The following is a 17400-nucleotide window of genomic DNA, read 5'->3' as shown; positions in this document are numbered from 1 at the left end:
ATGTTCCTCTGGGTTGTTCACTGTATCTTTCTTTCTTTTTCTTTTTTTTAGAGAGAATCTGTTTAATTTTCAATTTTATCTTTTCTTTATCAAGAATGACTTCTCTTTCATTATCATTCCAGAACTTATCTAATTTCTTAATTATTTAAAAAATGCTTACTCAGTAGTCTTTACCAGATTGTCAAATGATTTCAACCTTGTAGTGTCTGTTTTTGATGCTTTATTTTATACCTATACAAGGAAGTCTCTTTCTATTACTATATTGTCTGAGAGTTTTTAATCTTTAATGGGTGTTAATTTTGTCAATTTTTTCCCATAAATTTATATGGTCATATGATTTTTCTTCTCTAGCTTGTAAATACAGTGGATTACACTTCTTAATTTTTAAATATTAAGCCAATCTTACATTCTTGGAATTAAACCCATTTGGTCAGCTTATGCAGTTCTTTTTATAGAATACTGAATTCAATTTGCTGATGTTTTGTTAAGGATGTTGCATTTATAGTCACGAAAAATATCGGTATTTTCCTTTCTTTACACTCTCTTTGTCTGCTTTAAGTATTAGAATAATACTTGACTCGTAACATGAATGGAAAGTCTTTCCTCTTCTTTTATTTTCTGAAAGCAAGTGTGTAGTTTATTTAAGTCTTCTTTAATTATGTAGAATTCTCCAGTGAAAATATCTGGTTCTAGAAAACTCTTTTTCAAGATGTGTTAAACTATTAATTCAATTTCTTTACTAGGTACAGGGCTATTCAAATTATATATAATATTGGGTGAAATGTAATTTTGCTTTCAGGGGAAATTGATTCATATATAAATTGTCAAATTTATGGTTATGGGGATTTTTTGTGGCATCAGTTTTTATTTAGATACTTGCAGTGTCTATAATCTTTGTGTGTGTGTGTGTGTGTGTGTGAGAGAAGGCAATGGCACCCCACTCCAGTACTCTTGCCTGGAAAATCCCATGGATGGAGGAGCCTGGTAGGCTGCAGTCCATGGGGTCTCTAGGAGTCGGACACGACTGAGCGACTTCACTTTCACTTTTCACTTTCATGCATTGGAGAAGGAAATGGCAACCCACTCCAATGTTCTTGCCTGGAGAATCCCAGGGATGGGGGAGCCTGGTGGGCTGCCATCTATGGGGTAGCACAGGGTCTGACACTACTGAAGCGACTTAGCAGCAGCAGCAGTGTGTGTGTGTGTGACCTAAGTCACTTCAGTCATGTCCGAGTCTTTGCAACCCTATGGACGGTAGCTCGCCAGGCTCTTCAGTCCCTGGAATTCTCCAGGCAAGAATACTGGAGTGTGTTGCCATTCCCTTCTCCAGGGGACCTTTCTGACCCGAGATCGAATCTCTGTCTCTTGTGTCTCTTGCATCGTCAGGCAGGTTCTTTACCACTAGCGCCACCTGACAAGCCCCAAATCTGTAGTCCCTCCTTTATTCCTGATATTGGTAATTAGTGGCTTTCTTCTTTTCAGTATAGTTAGAGGTTGGTAGTTGTATATATCTTTTCAAACAGTCAGCTCTTCATTTCATTGATTTTCTCTATTGTTTTTGTTTCAATTACATTGATTTCTGCCCTTATCTTTATTGTTTCTTTCTTCTGTTTGCTTTAGTATTTATTGTTGTTGTTCAGTCACTCATTCATGTCCGGCTCTTTGCAACTCCATGGACTTGCAGCACTCCAGGCTTCCCTGTCCTTCACCATCTCCCAGAGCTTTCTCAAACTCATATCCATTGAGTCAGTGATGCCATCCAACTATCTCATCCTCTGTTGTCCCCTTCTCTTCCTGCCTTCACTCTTTCCCAGCACCAGGGTCTTTTCCAATGAGTCAGTTCTTCACATCAGGTAACCAGAGTGTTGGAGCTTCAGGTTCAGCAAAAGTACTTCCAATGAATATTCAGGGTTGATTTCCTTTAGGATTGACTGGTTTGATCTTCTTGCAGTCCAAGGGACTCTCAAAAGTTTTCTCCAACACCACAGTTTAAAAACATTAATTCTTTGGTGCTCAGTCTTCTTTATAGTCCAACTCTCACATGCATACATGAGTACTGGAAAAACCATAGTTTTGACTAGACAGATCTTGTTGGCAAAGTAATGTCTCCACTTTTTAATATGCTCTCTGGATCTGTCATAGCTTTTCTTCCAAGGAGCAAGTGTCTTTTAATTTCATGGCTGCAGTCACCATCTGCAGTGATTTTGGAGCCCAAGAAAATAAAATCTGTCACAGTTTCCATTGTTTCCCCATCTATTTGTCATGAAATGATTATTTTGCTCTTATTTTCCTACTTTCTTGAGGTGTAGCTTAGATTTATGACTTAGACGTTTCTCAGGTATGCATTTATTGCTATAACCTTTCCTCTCACCATGGCTCTCTCTGTGTGCCACAAAATTTGATATATTGATATATTGATTCATATATATGAATATATATGCAGATACTTTGACCTCCTGAATTTTCTTATCTACTTTTCAAATGTTTGGAAATGTTCTTTTTGTTTTTTATTTCCAGCTTGATTCCTTTGGTCAGAGAACCCAGACTGCACTATTTCAGATCTTTTAAATTTGTTCAAATGTGTTTATGGCTCAAGATATGGTCTGTCTTGATATATATTTTATCAGCATTGGAAAATAATAAGTATTCTGCTGTTATTTGGTGGAAAGTATGTTATAAATATCAGATCTATATCATTGGTTAATGATGTTGTTGAACTCTTCTATGCCTTGACTGATTTTCTGTCTAGTTGTTTAATCGCTTGTTGAGAAAGGAGTGAAGTCTTGAATGATAATGATAGTTTTGTCTAATTCTCCTTTCAAATCTATTAGGTTTTGCTACATGTAATTTGTACTTCTATTGGTTGGTACACATGCATACAAGAATACTCTGACTTTTTGATGTATTGACATTTTTATCATCATATCCCTTTATTTCCCTTGTTATTTTCTTTGCTCCGATGACTATTTTATTTGATGTTGTTAATACAGACACTCCTGGTTTCTTTTGATTAATGTTTTCATGGTGTATCTTTTCCATCCTTTGGATTTATATCTATTTCATGATACTTTAAGTGAATTATTATGAATGGCATACAGTTGGGTCACATTTTTAAAATCTACTCTGACAATCTTTCTTTTAATTCATATATATGAGAAACACTGGGAAGGAAGAAGCACAAGCTGGAATCAAGATTGCTGGGGGAAATATCAATGACCTCAGATATGCAGATTACACCACCCTATGGCGGAAAGTGAAGAGGAACTAAAAAGGCTCTTGATGAAAGTGAAAGAGGAGAGTGAAAAAGTTGGCTTAAAGCCCAACATTCAGAAAACGAAGATCGTGGCATCTGGTCCCATCACTTCATGGCAAATAGATGCGGAAACAGTGGAAACAGTGTCAGACTTTATTTTTGGGGGGCTCCAAAATCACTGCAGATGGTGACTGCAGCCATGAAATTAAAAGACGCTTACTCCTTGGAAGGAAAGTTATGACCAACCTAGATAGCATATTCAAAAGCAGAGACATTACTTTACCAACAAAGGTCTGTCTAGTCAAGGCTATGTTTTTTCCAGTGGTCATGTATGGATGTGAGAGTTGGACTGTGAAGAAAGCTGAGTGCCGAAGAATTGATGCTTTTGAACTGTGGTGTTGGAGAAGACTCTTGAGAGTCCCTTGGACTGCAAGGAGATCCAACCAGTCCATTCTGAAGGAGATCAGCCCTGGGATTTCTTTGGAAGGAATGACGCTAACGCTGAAACTCCAGTACTTTGGCCACCTCATGCGAAGAGTTGACTCATTGGAAAAGACTTTGATGCTGGGAGGGATTGGGGGCAGGAGGAGAAGGGGACGACAGAGGATGAGATGGCTGGATGGCATCACCAACTCGATGGATGTGAGTTTGGGTGAACTCCGGGAGTTGGTGATGGACAGGGGGACCTGGCATGCTGCAATTGATGGGGTCACAAAGAGTCGGACACGACTGAGTGACTGTACTGAACTGAACTGGATAGACAATTGTATAGCATTTAATGTTATTGATAAGTTGTAGCTAATTCTTCCATTTTATTGTTTGTTCTTTCTCCCTTTTAGTCTCTAGTTTTGTTTTTTCCTGGTTCCTTGTTAGTGGGTTTTTTAAACAATTCTGTTTTTATTTCTTTATAAGATCTTGAGTGTTATCTCTACATATATATTTTTGTGTTGTAGCTATTACATTTTATATGCATAACTTAAAACCTAGTGGTGTCACATTTTTACCAGTTCAAGTGTGGAAAACTTTCCTCCTTTGTACATCCCTTTACCTTCTCATTTATTATATAATTAGCTTAAATATTTATATGAACTGTAACACACTGTATAATTTTGTATTACAAACTGTGTAATTTTGGATCCAACCGTCAAACATAATTTTAATAGTTCAAGAGGGAAAAAATCTATTGCCTGTATTTATATTTTTACTCTTTTGTTATTCTTTCTCCCTTTCTCATATTCCAACATTATAATCTTATTCATTCATTTCTGTTTAGGGGGTTTGCTTTAGCCATCCTGTTAAGGTAGGGTGGCAACAAATCCTCAAAATTTTACTTTATATGAAGATGTCTTTATTTTCTGTTCATTTCTTGAAGGCTGTGTATATATATATTTGTATTTAAGAGTACTGGGTTAGTAGATCTTTTTTTTTTTTCAAATTTGAAAAACGGTGTTCTGTTTTATCATTCCCCCTATGGTTTCTGATGAGATCTCTGCTGCCATTCAAATTATTTTTCCACTATAGTGCTGTGACCCTACACTTTCTCTCACACTGGTTTCAAGATTTTCTTTCTCTTTTTTTTTTTCTTTTTTAGTTTCAAGATTTTTAGTTTGTCTTTAATTTTCAGCAAACTTATTACCTGTCTTATCAGGTCTCCTTGGGTTTATCTACTTGCTCAGTATTGTATTTGTAGGTTAATGTCTTTTGCAAAGTTTAAAAAGTTTTCAGCCATTACTGTTTTGAATATTTTTTTTTAATTCTCTTCTTTTGGGACTGCTGAAATGAATATTGTAGATCTTGTCTTGATATTCTCTTCATTGTTTTAATCTATTTTCACTCTGTTATTCACATTGTATAATTTCTATTCTATTTTCAAGTTCACTGATTCTTTCCTAAGTTCCTCCCATTCTACTGTTGAGCCCAACCATTGAATTTTTTAATGTATTTTTAAAATATCTATATTTATTAGTTTTAAAATTTCCATTTGGTTCTTCTTTATATGTTCTGTTTCCTTATTGGTACTTTCCGTTTCTTTGTCAAGTTTTGCATTTCTGTTATTGTATTTCTCACTTCTACAATTTCCTTCGATTCTTCTTTATGCTCCTTATTTTTTGATGATATTTTCTATTTCTTTATTAAGACATTCAGTTATTTTTTCCTGTCTGTCACAATGACTCAGTGGAATACTTAAATGATGTCTGCTTTCAAATCCTTGTCAGATAATTCTGACATCTGTGTCATATTGCTGTTGGCATCTATTGGTTGTCTTGGTTGATATAATGAGTGAAATCTGAACAATTTGGGTATTATTCTATGAGAATATCAGTTCAGTTCAGTTCATTTACACAGTCGTGTCCGAGCCTTTGCAACCCCATGGACTGCGGAACACCAGGCTTCCCTGTCCATCACCAACTCCTGGAGCTTGCTCAAACTCATGCCCATCGAGTTGGTGATACCATCCAACCATCTCATCCTCTGTCGTCCCCTTCTCCTCCTGCCTTCAGTCTTTCCCAGCATGAGGATCTTTTCCAATAAGTCAACTCTTCGCATCAGGTGGCCAAAGTGTTGGAGCTTCAGATTCAGCATTAATCCTTCCAATGAATATTCAGGACTGATTTTCTATAGGATTGACTGGTTTGATCTTGCAGTCCAAGGGACTCTCAAGAGTCTTCTCTAACACCACAGTTCAAAAGTGACAATTTTTCAGTGCTCAGCTTTCTTTACAGCCCAACTCTCACATCCATACATGACTACTGGAAAAACCATAGCTTTGGCTAGATGGACTTTGTTGACTAAGTAATGTCTCTGATTTTTAATATGCTATCTAGGTTGATCATAGCTTTTCTTCCAAGGAGCAAACGTCTTTTAATTTCATGGCTGCAGTCACCATGTGCAGTGATTTTGGAGCCCCCCAAAATAAAGTCTGTCACTTTTTCCATTGTTTCCCCATCTATTTGCCCTCAAGTTATTGGACCAGATGCCATGATCTTAGATTTGTGAATGTTGAGTTTTAAGCCAGCTTTTTCATTCTCTTTCACCTTCATCAAGAAGCTCTTTAGTTCCTCTTCACTTTCTGCCATAAGGGTGGTGTCATCTGTGTATCTGAGGTTACTGATATTTCTTCTGGCAATCTTGATTCCAGCTCGTGCTTCATCCAGCCCAGCATTTCTCATGATGTACTCTGTGAAGAGCTGACTCATTTAAAAAGACCCTGACGCTGGGAAAGATTGAAGGCAGGAGGAGAAGGGAATGACAGAGGATGAGATGGTTGGATGGCATCACCAACTCAATGGACATGACTTTGAGTAAACTCCAGTGGGTTGGTGATAGACAGGGAGGCCTGGCATGCTGCAGTCCATGGGGTCACAAAGAGTTGGGCACAACTAAGGGACTGAACTGAACTGAACTCTGCATATAAGTTAAATAAGCAGGGTGACAATATACAGCCTTGACACACTCCTTTCCCAATTTGGAACCAGTCTGTTGTTCCATGTCCAATTCTAACTGTTGCTTCTTGACCTACAGACAGATTTCCCAGGAGGCGAGTAAGATGGTCTGGTATTCCCATCTCTTGAATAATTTCCCACAGTTTGTTGTGATCTACACAGTCAAAGACTTTGGCATAATCAATAAAGCAGAAGTAGATATTTTTTTCTGGAACTCTCTTGCTTTTTCTATGATCCAACGGATGTTGGCAATTTAATGTCTGGTTTTTCTGGCTTTGCTAAATCTAGTTTGAACATCTGAAGTTCATGGTTCATGTACTGTTGAAGCCTGGCTTGTAAATTTTTTACCATTACTTTGCTAACATGTGATATGAGTGCTATTGTGTGGTAGTCTGAACATTCTTTGGCATTGCCCTTCTTTGGGATTGGAATGAAAACTGACCTTTTCCAGTCCTGTGGCCACTGCTGAGTTTTCCACATTTGCTGGCATATTGAGTGCAGCACTTTCACAACATCATCTTTTAGGATTTGAAATAGCTCAACTGGTATTCCATCACCTCTCCTGGCTTTGTCTTGGTGATGCTTCCTAAAGTCCACTTGACTCCACATTCCAGAATGTCTGGCTCTAGGTGAGTGATCACACCATTGTGGTTTTCTGGATCATGAAGATCTTTTTTGTATATGAGAATAAGACCCATGAGAATATAGGCCTTATTAAACTCTCCTGCTTGGACTGGGCTCCTACAACACCACTCAGACAGGAAAGGAAGGAATCTTGTTATTACCACATGAAAGTGAAACTCTAGGTTTCCCTTAGGCTCCATGGACACCCATGGTGCTGAGAACTCCTTGCTACTACTCAGTTCAGTTCAGTCACTCAGTCGTGTCTTACTCTCTGTGATCCCATGAATCGCAGCACACCAGGCCTCCCTGTCCATCACCAACTCCTGGAGTTCACTCAGACTTATGTCCATTGAGTCAGTGATGCCATCCAGCCATCTCATCCTCTGTCGTCCCCTTCTCCTCCTGCCCCCAATCCCTCCCAGCATCAGAGTCTTTTCCAATGAGTCAACTCTTTGCATGAGGTGGCCAAAGTACTGGAGTTTCAGCTTTAGCATCATTCTTTCCAAAGAAATCCCTGGGCTGATATCCTTCAGAATGGACTGGATGGATCTCCTTGAAGTCCAAGGGACTCTCAAGAGTCTTCTCCAACACCACAGTTCAAAAGCATCAATTCTTCGGCGCTCAGCCTTCTTCACAGTCCAACTCTCACATCCATACATGACCATTGGAAAAACCATACCTTGACTAGATGGACCTTTGTTGGCAAAGTAATGCCAACAAAGTAATTACTACTACTGGGCACTAGTGAATGCTTTTGCCTTAACCAGGCCTTCACTAGTATTGTTCTGGGTGGAAGCAGTGTGAGTACCTTGTGCTATTGGTCTGCTTTAAAACTGGTAGTGAATGGTCTTGTTGTCAATAGTTGTGTTTGGAAGTTCATGCTCCCCTACAGGGCCCCCACTGGTATCAGCGGGTAAGAAACCATGTTCGTGCCCATTGGAGATGAAAGTTTTGGCTCTTTTCTACCTTCTCTGATGCTTCCTTAGCTTCCTTGTAATTTTGGACATTAGAATGCAGTCTGATGAGAGCAGAAATCTAGCCTCACCACACCTCTATTGGCAGGATAAGGCTAGGACTGCTGGGTTTTTTTGTTTTTTTTTTTTTTAACCCACTGTGGGGTTTGGTTGGAATAGAGCTTTTATAATTTAAAACTTTTTTTAGTGAAGTCACTCCATTTTTTAATCATTTGGATAAAGAGAGCAAGTTCTTGTCAGGGATTTTTTTGTCTTGTTAGCATTGCCAGGCTGTCAGCTTTTCTAGGTCCAAGACTAGAGTATGTGAGGCCAAAAGAAAATCCAGGGAACATACCACCACTTTGACCAGTAGGCCCCCATCTAGTCTGGTCTCTTCTCTCCACATTTCATCCATGTTTCAGTTTCTTTAATATGTAATATCCAGAGAGGGCTATGAAGAGGAAAAGGGAGAACCTTCTGTTTATCTAGAAGTGGGGAGTCCCTGAATATGCTTTGTGGTTCTCTAACTCATCAGGATATTTACACATTTGGGCAAATAAGTGAGAGATATAATTAAACTACTGAAGGATTCCCAGGTGCACAAGTGGTAAAATTCCTCCCTGCCAATGCAGGAGACACAGGAGATGCAGATTTGATCCCTGGGTCAGGAAGATCCCTTGGAAGAGGAAATGGCAACCTGTTCCAGTATTCTTGCCTGGAAATCCCAAAGACAGAGGACCTGGTGGGCTACAATCCATGAAGTCACAAAGAGTTAGACATTACTGAGCACATAAGCACAGGCTTTCTTAATTTATAAATATATAAAAAATATATAAATGTATTTAACATATAGATACATAACATATTAATATGCATTATATATAATATATAAATATATTAATGATATATACTTTTATAATATATTATACATTGTTCATTATACACTAATTATTGGATGAGCCAGAGAGTTTGTCCTGTTTTTTCAGTAGCATCATGCAGAAAAACATGAGGGAACTTTTCGACACCTCAATATATATTTAAGCTATGTATTATGCAATATTTTATATATTTAAGCTATATATTATGCCAATACTTTGGCCACCTGATGCAAATAGCTTTCTCATTTGAAAATCCCCTGATTCTGGGAAGGATTGAATGTGGGAGGAGAAGGGGACAACAGAGGATGAGATGGTTGGATGGCATCACTGACTCAATGGACACAAGTTTGAGTAAAGTCCAGGAGTTGGTGATAGACAGGGAGGCCTCGCATGCTGCAGTCCATGGGGTCACAAAGAGTCAGACATGACTGAGCGACTGAACTGAACTGATTATACTTATTCATAAATATGAATGACAAAGGAATCCATATTTATTTAAAATTACTAAAATGTACTGACAATTAATTAATGGCTTATTAATTAATGGTTTAATTCATACATAAAACTTATGAATGTGGGATCAAGATGACAGGACAGGATGATTCTGACCCTACCTCTGTTCATGGCCACACCTCTACAGCTACATACTAATTGTTTCCCTCTGAAAAAGATCTGAAAATTAAATGACCTGCTTTCCACTACAAAGAATTAAAGGAGCACATTGAGAATGGCAGGAAAGTTTGAGACAGAGCCCTGGCAAGAATTGTGCCTGAAAACCAGCATGCAACAGAGGACATGGAGAAATCTCATTGAGCTAGTGCTTCTATCAGAGGAGCGAGGGGCTGGTGTCCTACCCAATGCCTGGGGTCTGCACCAGAGGGATGAACCGCTAAAATGTTTGGCTAAGGGATCCAACCAGGCTGGTGTCCAAAGTGCTGTTAGAATCTGAGACTTCCCTTCTAAACGACTCACATGTTGTCTTACCCACCCTGAGACACAGAGGAAAAAAAAAGAAAAATAGCAGCTTGAAAAGTGCCTGGAGTGTATGTGAGAGAGACTCATTTGCTAATCTAAAAACATGTGCTGGAGGGGCAGGGATCTTTGAAAATTTTCTCCAGAGATGGAGGTATTGATAGGTGCCCTCTCCACATACTCTGCTGGCATAGGCAAGTAAGCTTGGAGAGAGCACCCTCCTGCTGCCTTGCTAAGATGGACAGGAGCCAGTGGTCATGGTACTATATCGCTGCCCTGCTGAAGCCAGAGAGCCCAGGTGGTTGCAGTACCCGCCTCCTCCCTGGCTGGGGCTGGCATGTGAGAGTGGTCATGGCACTTGCCCACTCCCAGCCTAACTTCAGCATAAGCACGCAAGCAACACACTTTCCCGCTGCATTGCTGAAACTCATGGATGTGCACAGTCAAGACATTTTTCTGCCACCTTTCTGAAGCCAGGGAAGGAGCCCTGCTTCCCACCCTCTCCAGTTGCCTTGCTAATGACAGTAGGTGTGTGTAATATACACAGGGGACTAGTTATCTATCTATCTCATACATCTACTATCTATTTCAGGTATCTGTCTATCTATCTATCACCTATCTGGGAGTCCCAGGTAATGCTAGTGTAAAGAACATCCCTGCCAATGCAGGAGATGTATAAGACGCAGGTTCAATCCATGGGTTGGGAAGATCCCTGGAGGAGGGTATGGCAACCCACCCCAATATTTTTGCCTGGGAAATCTCATGGACAGAGGACCCACGTGGGCTATAGTCCATGGAGATGCAAAGAGTTTCTATTATATTTTCAGCACATTCTAGGTGTTCTGTCAGTTCATTTCAGTTCAGTCACTCAGTCATGTCTGACTCTTTGCGATCCCATGCATCAAAGCACACCAGGCCTCCCTGTCCATCACCAACCCCAGGAGTCCACTCAGACTCATGTCCATTGAGTTAGTGATGCCATCCAGCCATCTCATCCTCTGTCATCCCCTTCTCCTCTTGCCCTCAGTCCCTCCCAGCATCAGAGTCTTTTCCAATGAGTCAACTCTTCGCATGAGGTGACCAAAGTACTGGAGTTTCAGCTTTAGCATCATTCCTTCCAAAGAACTCCCAGGGCTGATCTCCTTCAGAATGGACTGGTTGGATCTCCTTGCAGTCCAAGGGACTCTCAAGAGTCTTCTCCAACACCACAGTTCAAAAGCATCCATTCTTCAGCGCTCAGCTTTCTTCACAGTCCAACTCTCACATCCATACATGACCACAGGAAAAACCATAGCCTTGACTAGATGGACCTTTGTTGGCAAAGTAATGTCTCTGCTTTTCAATATAGAATGATATAAATATGAATCAGAGGCAGGGGCCTTATCACAATATAAGACTATATAAACACTATTAAAGATCAAAACAAATTAAGTGAATATATGAAAATTTATATTTAGAAGAAGACATTTCAATAAGAGAGTCATCGAAACAATCATTCAATGGAAATTAAGATGAGCTTTTACAGTTGATCTATCTTATTTGGCTGGATGTTGAGGAGTTGGAAGATTATTTTCGATATAGGAAATTGTCTGTGTGAATAATCAAGACTTGAAAACACATTCAGCCTGGTATGTTTGAATGATCACAATAGGAATGGTCTGCTAACTTGCCTGTCATAGGCAAGGTCCAATTCCATGGGAGACTGGAGCAGAGTCCACAGTGGAGGGAAGGCAGGGCTTTGCGAGGGGATGAATGACTCTGCTGGTAACTCATGGACACCTGCCAACTGGACCCTTTAAGAACATCCCATCCACTGATACTTATGTTGCATTAGTAAGCAAGTCCGAGTTCTTGCAAGTTACTGTAAATAGTGCTAATTTGAAATGGCATCATAAAAGTTATGTTTTTATTTTATTTTATTTTATTTTTAAACTTTACATAATTGTATTAGTTTTGCCAAATATCAAAATGAATCCACCACAGGTATACATGTGTTCCCCATCCTGAACCCTCCTCCCTCCTCCCTCCCCATACCATCCCTCTGGGTCATCCCAGTGCACCAGCCCCAAGCATCCAGTATCGTGCATCGAACCTGGACTGGCAACTTGTTTCTTACATGATATTTTACATGTTTCAATGTCATTCTCTCAAATCTTCCCACCCTCTCCCTCTCCCACAGAGTCCATAAGACTGTTCTATACATCAGTGTCTCTTTTGCTGTCTCGTACACCGGGTTATTGTTACCATCTTTCTAAATTCCATATACATGCATTAGTATGTTTTAGAGAAACTATTAGTGTTGCCAATTGGGAAGGTTTTGTAATAGTAATTGCAGCAATGAAGGAGTGAAGCAGCACAGCTCAGTTCCTACTCACCTTCACCACCACGTTTCACCATCTTTTTCAGTATCCACAATAGAGGGGAATTACAATTTGTTGATCAGTTTTATTTTGGAGAGCACTCCAGTAGGTTGCATCCATGTGTCCTCTTATTTGGTATTCATAACAACGTTTGAGTTATTATTATTGCCCTTCTGTGAGGTGAAAGGGATTTTCCAAGGTCCCCTGGTCAGGATCATAAGTCAGGTTCTTGACCTTGTACGGCATTGTCCCCTCAACACTGACCATGTTGGCGGTTGTGTTAAAGGCACTTGGTGTCCTTGCCAACTTGAGCTTGTGTTACGACTGGACGGGTCTTACCTTCCTTTACCCAACTGCTTTATCACCCACCATTCAGCCTGTAAGGTATGATAACAACTTAATGCTGTGATGCTGTGGAATCAAGATTCAGACTCCTTCTCTTTCCTCTCCATTCATGAAATGTTCCCCCAGACCTTCAGCTTAGAGTACTGAGTACCCAGAGAGCATGCAGTGGCTCCTAACGTTAGTGAACAATTAAGAAACTGGCCTCTGATTCATTTCCCAAGCTGAAATGTAACCATGCTGCTGATTCCCTATTTTCATTGTTTATGGCGAGGCAGGTGGATGAACATCTCTGCCTGATTTATGAAGAGCTTGCCTTCTATAAATCACGGAGTGGAAACCCAGCCTGCTGCTAATCCTAATTGGTTAAATCCTAAGTAGGGAGTGATTAAGAAGTCTTCAGGAAAGAAGGTACCTCATGCAAATGAGGAGGATAATACAGTTCCTTGGGAGGAAATTTCTCCCGCTCATAATACACGGTCCAGGCTTGTTCATTCCTGCCACTCCCGTCTGACTCCTGTTGGTCAGTATCTGTCATCTTCCACCTGTGAATAAACTGGAGGGAGATCTGGGAGATGACGCAGGCGTTCAAACATAGTGGAAAGAGAGTGCTGTTTCTCCACTTGTTCTCTCCTTTAATGTCCACCTGGATTAATTTTTTTTTTAAATTTCAATCAGGCATCCACCATGATGAAGGGCTAGCTGTGTAATATGACTTATAGTGCTGTTCATTATAGTGGGAAACATTAAAGATTTTTGCATCCTACCTATCAGCATTCCAGTGCCACTCTTTCCTGGGCATAACTGACATGACATTCACAGAGAGTCAATGACAGCCACCTCTGATTTTTCACTTTGAGCCTCAAGGACCCCGACGATGTTAAATAGATGAGACCATTCCTAACTCGTGATTGGAAATCTTCTGATTGGACTTAGACATGCAGACTCTGCTAGCTAACGAAGAAGGGAGCCTGTAGATTTTACAGATTTTCCTCCCCCGTTGCAAGCTAGTGGTTGAGAACACAGGGAGCTATATGCAACACGTTGAAAGGAGCGGGGGCCTCTTGAGATTAGAACTCAGTGAAGATAATCCCCACCCTCTCTTTTCCAACCAATTATAAATGTTCTTTTCTTTGGATAACATCTCTTTTCGTCTTCCCCTCCTTCCTCTCCACTTCCATTTTTATTCCCCTTCCCCTCTTTTTTTCCTCCCTTTTCCTTCCCTCCTTTCCTCTCCTTCCTTTCTTCTCCATGTTTTCTGGGAACTCACGGCAGAGGCAGCAGCAACAGCAGCATAGCTTCAGAACTGGATGATGAGCCTCCCTGCCTGGAAGAGATTGAGTACGGAACCGGAACCGACAGCAGCTTGGACCAGGAAGGGAGCTTCTCAGAGCTGGACCGGCAGATCCAAGAGTGTGCTTTCCACAAGGATGAGGGAGACGAAGAAGAGGAGGGGACAGGGAAGGGAAGAAAAGCCATCCCATAACTCTGAGGTTCATTGCAAGTTCTGTGCCTCTGGCCACTGAATTAGCTGCCATGCTGCTGCTTTGCCATCAGACACACACAACGTCAGCATAGAAAGCCCGAGTGAAGTCAACATCCCTACAGCCAGATTTTGTTCTACTTTCACTATGCGTTGAGGGTGGCTACTTCTTAATCACAGCATTTTACATATTGGGTTGGTCAAAACATTCAATCGGATGTTATGGAAAAACCCGAACAAATGTTTTGGTCAACCCAGTAGTTAGATGTCTAGATGTATGCTGTCATTATGCTAGAATGGGAGACTCTCAGATTTTCCATGGGTCCTCTAAAGACTGTTCTGAGCTCTTTTCCATCTCTGCTTGAAACCAGAATGGACTAGAAGTAGAAGGAGTTCAACTTTCTTCGTGTCTTCTCAATGAAAATTCTAAGTGATCATTCACATTGTTCTCTATATGAGGGTTATAGCCTCCTGCTATCTTCCTATTATACCCTCTGAGCTCCTCAACCCACAGCAGGAGCCCCCTTGAGACTCTGAGGGTCCTGACAGGGTCTTCCCTTGCTGGGTGATTGAACATGGAAGACTGTACAACTGAGTAATCATCCTTGGTCTGTTTTAATAGTATCTATTTTGCGGATCCAGTAAAGGCCAGGAGCTGTCCTATTGGAAGGGGCATAATGGTGAATAAGACATAACCAAAGTCTTTACATGAATAAAACATGGCCAAAGTCTTTACAAATTTGAAAATGCTATGAAATTCAGGCCACTTACCATTATCCTAGAAGGCAGCAAGGCACAGCGGACACTTCATTCATTTCAGACTCAGATAGATGTGGCTCATATCCGAGATCTGGCATTTGCTTGTTATGAGAACCAAGGCAAGTAATCAAATCTCCCTAAACTACAGTTCAGTGGAGATGAGCGTGTCTATATTACAGAGTTATTGTGAAGATGAAATGAAATCGTATGTAAAAGTACAGAGTTTGGCACATTGTAGACAATAAAGTTGGTTTATTTTACACCGTAACACAGGCAGAACATGCTATGGAAGTATTCTCAGTTAACAAAACAGACTATGGAGTTGGTTGGTTAGGAAATACTCTCTCTTCCTGGAGGGGATCAGGGCAGGAGTTTCTGTCGGAGCAGAGCCTAGGAGGCTGCTGTCACTTAGGGCAGGTGAAAACGCAGCAAGGCCCTGCAACAGAAAGATGGAAACAGTTTGAAAATAGAAACAATGCGATGTGCAGGGCTAAAGCATAAAGGATGAGAAGAGACTGGGAAGGCAGATTAAAAGGGAGGATAAAGTGGAGATAATATGTTAAAGCAAATGTATGTTTGTCCAGATGCCATTCGTATTTTGTGATGATTAGGTTTGGCTGCAAGAGATGGACAATCCAAAACAGCATAGTAGCTTTTGTAAGACAGAAGTCCATTTGTCTGTCATGTGGAATTCCGGATATAGGCAGACCAGAGCAGGCACCATGAGTGCCTGGTGCCAGGCACTCAGCTTCAGCAGCCTTCTAGCCCTCATTGTGTGTTGCTTCTCCTCTTGGTCTCAGACAGCTGCGGAAGCATCACACTTTGCATTTCCCAGTCAGCATTAGGAAGGACACAAATAGGATATCATCTTCTTCATATTTCCAAAATTATGCATACCACTTCTACTTAACCTCACCATCCAGAAAGTGGTCCTAGGAACAGAAGTAGCTGAAAGGAAGGTTGGAAAATGCAGTCTTTATTTGAAGCTGCTGCTGCTGCTGCTAAGTCGCTTCAGTCATGTCCAACTCTGTGCGACCCCATAGACGGCAGCCCACCAGGTTCCCCCGTCCCTGGGATTCTCCAGGCAAGAACACTGGAATGGGTTGCCATTTCCTTCTCCAGTGCATGAAAGTGAAAAGTGAAAGTGAAGTAGGCAAGGTTAAAAATTGGAAATTTAATCTGAAGTGAAAACGATGCATATTGAGGATCAAAAACATGCCAAAGAAACTTTTCCTAGTATACCTAGCACTGCTAAGAGATTTTGGAAACAGAATACTTTCAGAGAAAACTAACAGTCCACACTTCTAGAACAGCAGAAAGCCATAGAAAAATAAAAATGTTTTGCTATAATTTAGCCCCAATGGATGTGACAAAGTTATGTGTGCTGTGATTTAGGAAGTAGATATTATTATTACATTATTATTATTATTATAAATAGTCCCTTTTTTTCTGACTCTTTTTCAAATTTCTTTGCCATCATTCAGAAATAATAATTCATTCTTTATATTAAGGTATTCAGATTTCTGTAACATACACGAGAAGTTTGAGGGAAATAACAAAGACACTGAATTCAAATCCAAGTTGAAAGCATCTCTTAACTTCTTCCATATTCAGTATTTCCACTCTTAAATAGAGGATGGAATAATGCTTCTGTTTGTTTCTATTTTTTGTTTGTTTGTTTTTTTCATTGCTTTGAGGGTCAAGAAGATAACATTGTTGAATATGTAAATGGTGAGAGGAATGGAAATAATCCTAACACATCATCAATTTGCATCTCAGCTCAAAATTGTTTATTTAGCATGCTTTTGAGGATGTGCGTAGGGCAGGTAAATTTCTATGTGATGTGCTCAGGAAAAGCCAAGAATATGGACTGTTTATTGATCCAGCTATTGTAACAAATATATATTAAATACCTGCTATGTGCCATGCTCTTTTTATGTGTACTCAATTGCTAAGTCATGTCCAGCTCCCTGGGACCACATGGAACTCTTGCCCATCAGGCTCCTCTGTCCATGGGATTTCTCAGGCAAGAATACTGGAATGGGTTGTCATCCCCTTCTCCAGGGGGTCTTCCTGATCTAGGGATCAAACCCACACCTTCTGCTTTGGCAGGCAGATTCTATACCACTTGAGCCACCTGGGAAGCCTGTCTTGTTCATTAGGCTCTAAAGCTGCAGAGAAAAAAAGACTCACTGTGTCCTGAAGTTGCTCAAAGTTCAGGGACAAAGATGGACAATAAACATTTTTTTGCAATAGAGCAGAATTATGGGCTGCAGAGGATGATACAGAAACACCACATCCAGTGAAGGCAGCAGTGGTGGGTGAAGTCTACT

At 40.4% G+C, this 17400-nt stretch overlaps 1 protein-coding gene across 1 annotated transcript in view; it reads left to right on the top strand.

Moving 5' to 3' along the window:
- Positions 1–16991, top strand: part of AGBL1 (AGBL carboxypeptidase 1) — a 916524-nt gene extending 899533 nt beyond the window's left edge. Inside the window, exon 23 of the mRNA XM_086364678.1 lies at positions 14101–16991. Coding sequence (XP_086220804.1) covers positions 14101–14311 — 211 coding nt within the window. The 3' untranslated portion in view covers positions 14312–16991. The remainder of the gene's footprint in view (positions 1–14100) is intronic.
- The last annotated feature ends 409 nt before the right edge of the window (positions 16992–17400 follow it).

The sequence above is a fragment of the Bos grunniens genome, chromosome 21 (genome assembly GCF_055505025.1).
Source record: "Bos grunniens cultivar Pamir isolate PY7600 chromosome 21, Bosgru_T2T1.0, whole genome shotgun sequence".
NCBI lineage: Eukaryota > Metazoa > Chordata > Mammalia > Artiodactyla > Bovidae > Bos > Bos grunniens.
The sequence above is the reverse complement of the archived record's forward strand: the minus strand, read 5'-3'. Positions and strand labels throughout refer to the sequence as shown.